This window comes from Choloepus didactylus, chromosome 1, assembly GCF_015220235.1.
Source record: "Choloepus didactylus isolate mChoDid1 chromosome 1, mChoDid1.pri, whole genome shotgun sequence".
In the NCBI taxonomy this organism is placed as follows: Eukaryota; Metazoa; Chordata; class Mammalia; order Pilosa; family Megalonychidae; genus Choloepus; species Choloepus didactylus.
In genome coordinates, this window is record NC_051307.1 from 235,581,749 (window position 1) to 235,586,512 (window position 4,764).

Here is a 4,764-nt window from a genome sequence, read left to right on the forward strand (position 1 = left end):
CAGTTACATAGTTAAATCACAACATAATCCAATCTGACCAGAGGTTGAAAATACTTATATGTTTTTTATCACTCAATGATTAGACAGTTGAGGTACGTGCTGATCTAGGTCTTCTTGATGAATCAAAGAGACAATAAAAATCCCATATACCCCATGAAATTTTATGAACTTTGTTCACTAGTATGTCCCCAAACTTAAAATTCTCATTTCATCAAATGAAGAGTCTATGAGTCACATCTCCCCTCTCCTCAGAAAATAAATATCAGAAACAAATTAAGATTAAAAGTTGGGTTTGAAACTGTACTTTATTTGTTACTATAACATTCTCTCTCTTTTTTCAACTGATCAACTGTAAGCATGCAAAAAGTCTTCTCAATGGAGCTGCTTCCACAGCCCCTTGGATATCAATAGGTAAATTATAAAGGTCATTAGGTTCGTAGTTCTCTACTCTTTTACAGCACTTCTAAGCAGTGTGTGAGACATACACCACAGAGGTAGGAAAGACCACATCTTTTAAAAATTATCTTCTTCATTGTAGAGAATTCACAAAAATAAAACTGACAAAATGCTAAACCATGCCTTTGATGAATGCCGAAGGACCATGGATCCACCTCCTCTTATTTGAAGAATTAAATCCCCGGAGTGTCCACGCCTTTGTAGGACACTTGTTGATAACAAGATCCACCAGGGCTCCGAACAACTGCACTAAAAAAGCCTTCCTTCCATTCTCATTTGCCGATTCTTTGTACAACCCAGTCCTGCTGGCAGAGAGGGCAGCGATTATTCTGTTTTACCCACAGGGACATGCAGCAGTTGTGGAAGGAGTGATTACACTCTCCCCAGACCACAACACAATCCTCTTGTTTGTTTTCAGCTTGACATCTAAGACAGGCATCCATCACCTGGACCCTGCAAATGGCGCACGTATCGCACTCCACGTCCCAGCTCCACATGGCCACCGCGTTCCACTTCTTGAGGGAGAACATTTTGTCGCTCCCCGACTTGGAGCCCGCGCTCCCAGAATGAGAGGACAGAGTGCCGGACTCCTCACCGTCTTCCACGTCGGCCATGGCGGCGGCGCCTGCATTTAGTATTTATCAAGTAATTATTATGTGCTAGGCACTGACCTAAATACTGATCATCTTATTTAGGCTTCACCAACAAGTCCATAGTGTAGGTACTATAAATTATCCCAAGATTGCATCATAGAAAATAGAGGTACAGAGAAGTCAAGTAACTTACCCAAGGTGACAGATGTCATAAGAGGTGGAGCTGGGGTTTGGATCAAGGTTTGTCCATCTCCTGAGGTCATCTTTCACCTCCCAGTGTTATTCAGTGTGGTCTTTGGAACAGATGCACCAAGATCACCTAGGGAGTTTGTTAAAGATGCAGATCCCTGGGTCCTGCGCCATGCGTATAAAACCAGTCTTTGGAGGTGAAGCCTGTAGAATCTGCATTTTAATCGGCCCCTAAGTTGGTTCTGATGTACCTGAAGTTTAAGAAGCACTTCACATTGTGGAAAACAGAAGAAAAAGCACAGTTTTGAAGTGATTATTTAACCCACAGGAGTCTGTCGATATGATTACAACTAAGTGGCACTCTAGAATCTAAAAATGGAAACCTCACCCAGGGTGATCATACCTATTTGCAAAGTGGCATATCCCAGTATATCTTCAGGGAGTAGGGAATGGATACTCCAGAACGACAACAAAACACAAAGCTTGTTGGGAGGAAAATTAAGAGCTTCTTAGGGCTTTTTCCCTTCTTTCTCTCTCCAGTACTGTGACCAATTCTCTCATGAGTTAGACTGCTTTGAGTTGACTGGAAAATAGGGCAGCAGCACCTCAGCAGTACATGCCAGCTGATGGCTTGGACTCCTACACTGGCATCTTCTCCATTTGCAAATGGATGCAACACACCATTGTGTGTTACTCCCAGGAGACCCTACGAGATACTGTTGCTAGTGCAGAACAGGTTAGGAGAAGTGATTCTCAAGATATTTAGGATTTTTCTTCTACATGGAATGTATAATATCTATTGTAGTGGTTCCCAAACTGAAGCATGCCTCACAATCAGTTAGAGGGCTTGTTAAAATAAAGATGCTTGCCCTGATTCGGAGTTTCTGATTTGGTAGGTGTTGGGTGGGACACAAGTATGTGCATATTCCAGCATAATATCCAGTGTACTATGTTATGCTGATGTGCCTGGTTTAGGTACCACACTTTGAGAACCGCTGGTTTATAGCTTGGGTGATAGGATAATTTTGAAGTACAGACTTGAATCCTGGGGTTAACAGTGAACATCTAGACCATCCGTCCATCCATCCAGTCTCTTAGACATCAGAGAACAGGGATAGGAATTTAACCATATTACTGAGGTTGGTTAAGAGAGCTTGAGCAGTGGTCTCGGTGGTGGTTAAATGATGGACCTGAGGCTGTCTTCAGGTCAGTTAGCTAACGTCTTAGAGCCTCAGTTTCTGTAACCATCAGTCATGACCGATAAAAATGCCAACCTCATAGAGTTTGTGCTAGAGATTCGTTTGTCTCTGTAGAGCCATTTTCCTCCCTTCTCCTTTAAGCAATATGGCCCACGAAGTTGGCCTGTGCTTTCCAGTTGGATACAGCCAAGCAAGGTACCAACAGGAGATCTAAGTGCTGGAGGAGCATTGAATCAGTTATTTTTATTCCCCTGGTTCACACCGTGTGGGGTGGCCCTGTCCTTCTCAGGAAGACTACATGCCTTGTATGGTAGTGCTGTCTTATCTACTCTTTGTACTCTGCAGATACCACTTGACCCTTGGCTCTTCTGCCAAGTGATGGTGAAGGTTTCCTGTGGTTTATATGCTGCCCAATTCCTTGTTCATTTCCTTTAATTCTGATGCCACTTTTGTAAACAGTCCCCTTTTAAGCCTGAATTGTTTCATCCAGGGATCGTGACTGGTAAACCTTGCGGTGAGGATAAAGAAAAGAATGCAGGCAAAGCACTTGCCACAGTGCTCCCTGCTGGTAAGTGCCCAGGAACTTTAATCAGTGGTATTGCTCTGTTGTAATGTTTGGTCTAAATTGTACTTATTGGTTATCTGTACCTCTGGCGCCTACCTGTACGTGAACAATTCATTAATACAAATTGTCTTCTTCAAGTACCACCTAAATCACTAGGACTGTCTCCCCTATTTTTCTGGGTAATTAATTACTTTTCCATTTTTTTTAACATCTATACCATTAATGTTGTTTTCAGAAATTTCTATTCAGTTTCATAAGGTTGATGTTTATCTAGTGATTGACTCCTTTTCCTCCTTTTTTTCATCAAAAGAATTATGGGATACAATCTGCTCTTGCAGAAATACCATTATTGAAGGAAAGAAGTTTCATGGTAAGATGGGAAGGAAAGAGGAATCTGAAGCCTTTTGGGCATCAGGGAGCTATTGTACCAGTCTTGAACTAACTACCTCTTAATTTCTTTTTATGTGAGAAAAATAACCCCCAGTTGGTTAAGCTATGGTAGTTGGGGTTTTTTGCTAGATGCAGGCAAAGGTAACCTAACAGACACACTCCTCATTCATCAAGAATTGAACTAGTTTAGTCAGGGTCATCAGGAAACAAACCTTCAGTGAAATCACAAAAGTTTTGCTTTGAGAAATGGGTGCAACTTTAAAAGAAAATGCTGTAGATTTCTACACATAATCTGTATGCTGTGCCAAATGATTTCCTCATAAGCAAGGACCATCTCCATCGTGTTCATTGCTATAGCCACAGTCTTAGCACAAATGTCTGACATAGAGTTGGCACTCAATGAATAACATTGGTGGAAAGCATGTGCACAGGTTATATATAATAGAGATTGTGGCTCATTGAACTTATGAGCAGTGACATAAGGGCAAAATCACAAGGCAAATGTTCCCATATCTGTTGTCAGCATCCAAAATCTACTGCTTTGGGAGGGTGATACCAGGAGGGGGCTGATACCATCTTTGTATTCTCAGGATCTAGAAAGTGTCCGCAGTGCAGCAGCGTCTCAGCAACTACTTAAGTAAACAAATGAAGGCATAGAAGTGAATAGAAAGTGAGAAACTGCCTGGAGAAGTATTGACTTAGAAATTTTTCACAACTTCAAATATATTGTACTCTTTATGTATTTAAATCAATTGTTGTTTTCCCTTATTTTTTCAAATTTAGAAAAATGAGAATATGGAGAGATGTCCAGAAGAAGATAAAATTATCTACAATCCTGCCATCTAGACTTAAAAAAACTTTGAGTGCCTTTGATGGATATTTTTTTCCCATCAATAATATCCTCTTTTTGGAACCTTTTTCTGCTGATGTTTTTCTGTAACCTAGCTTGGTAATTGTGGCTGACTTTCCAAATCTTCTCTGTTAAACCAAGATAATGAATGATACTTAAAATTTTCATTTTTTTGCTTTATTTTACAAGCCTTTAGAACATTCAGTTCCTTTCACTGCATTCTTAATATTGTAATTTTCAACAATAGGTCCTTAATCTGAAAGTAGGATATTTCAAGATGCCTCACTTAGTATATTTAAAGATGCCACAATAAATGAGTACTGCAGAGTACTTTTGAGATTTGTTAACCTTGTTATCTTTGACATACATGTGCAGTAACTGATATTTTTAGTGTGCTATTAATATAAACTCTATTATGTATTTTATTTGGTTGATGTGTTATTTCACACTTATCTTTCAGATTTGTATCTTTAATCTCAAAAATTAACCAACATTCACATTTTTCAAAATGCCAACAAGGTA

General features: G+C 39.9%; 1 protein-coding gene across 1 annotated transcript; it reads right to left on the minus strand.

The window, feature by feature from the left end:
* Positions 1–372: 372 nt before the first annotated feature.
* On the minus strand, positions 373–1,074 carry LOC119529224 (RING-box protein 2). Its single transcript, XM_037829403.1, has one exon. The coding sequence runs from the start codon at positions 1,068–1,070 to the stop codon at positions 729–731; it is 342 nt and encodes a 113-aa protein (XP_037685331.1). The 5' UTR covers positions 1,071–1,074; the 3' UTR covers positions 373–728.
* Between the last annotated feature and the right edge of the window lie 3,690 nt (positions 1,075–4,764).

Bases quoted from the DNA above. Each gene is read 5' to 3' on its own strand.
- LOC119529224 (XM_037829403.1), bottom strand. From the start codon at position 1,070: ATGGCCGACGTGGAAGACGGTGAGGAGTCCGGCACTCTGTCCTCTCAT.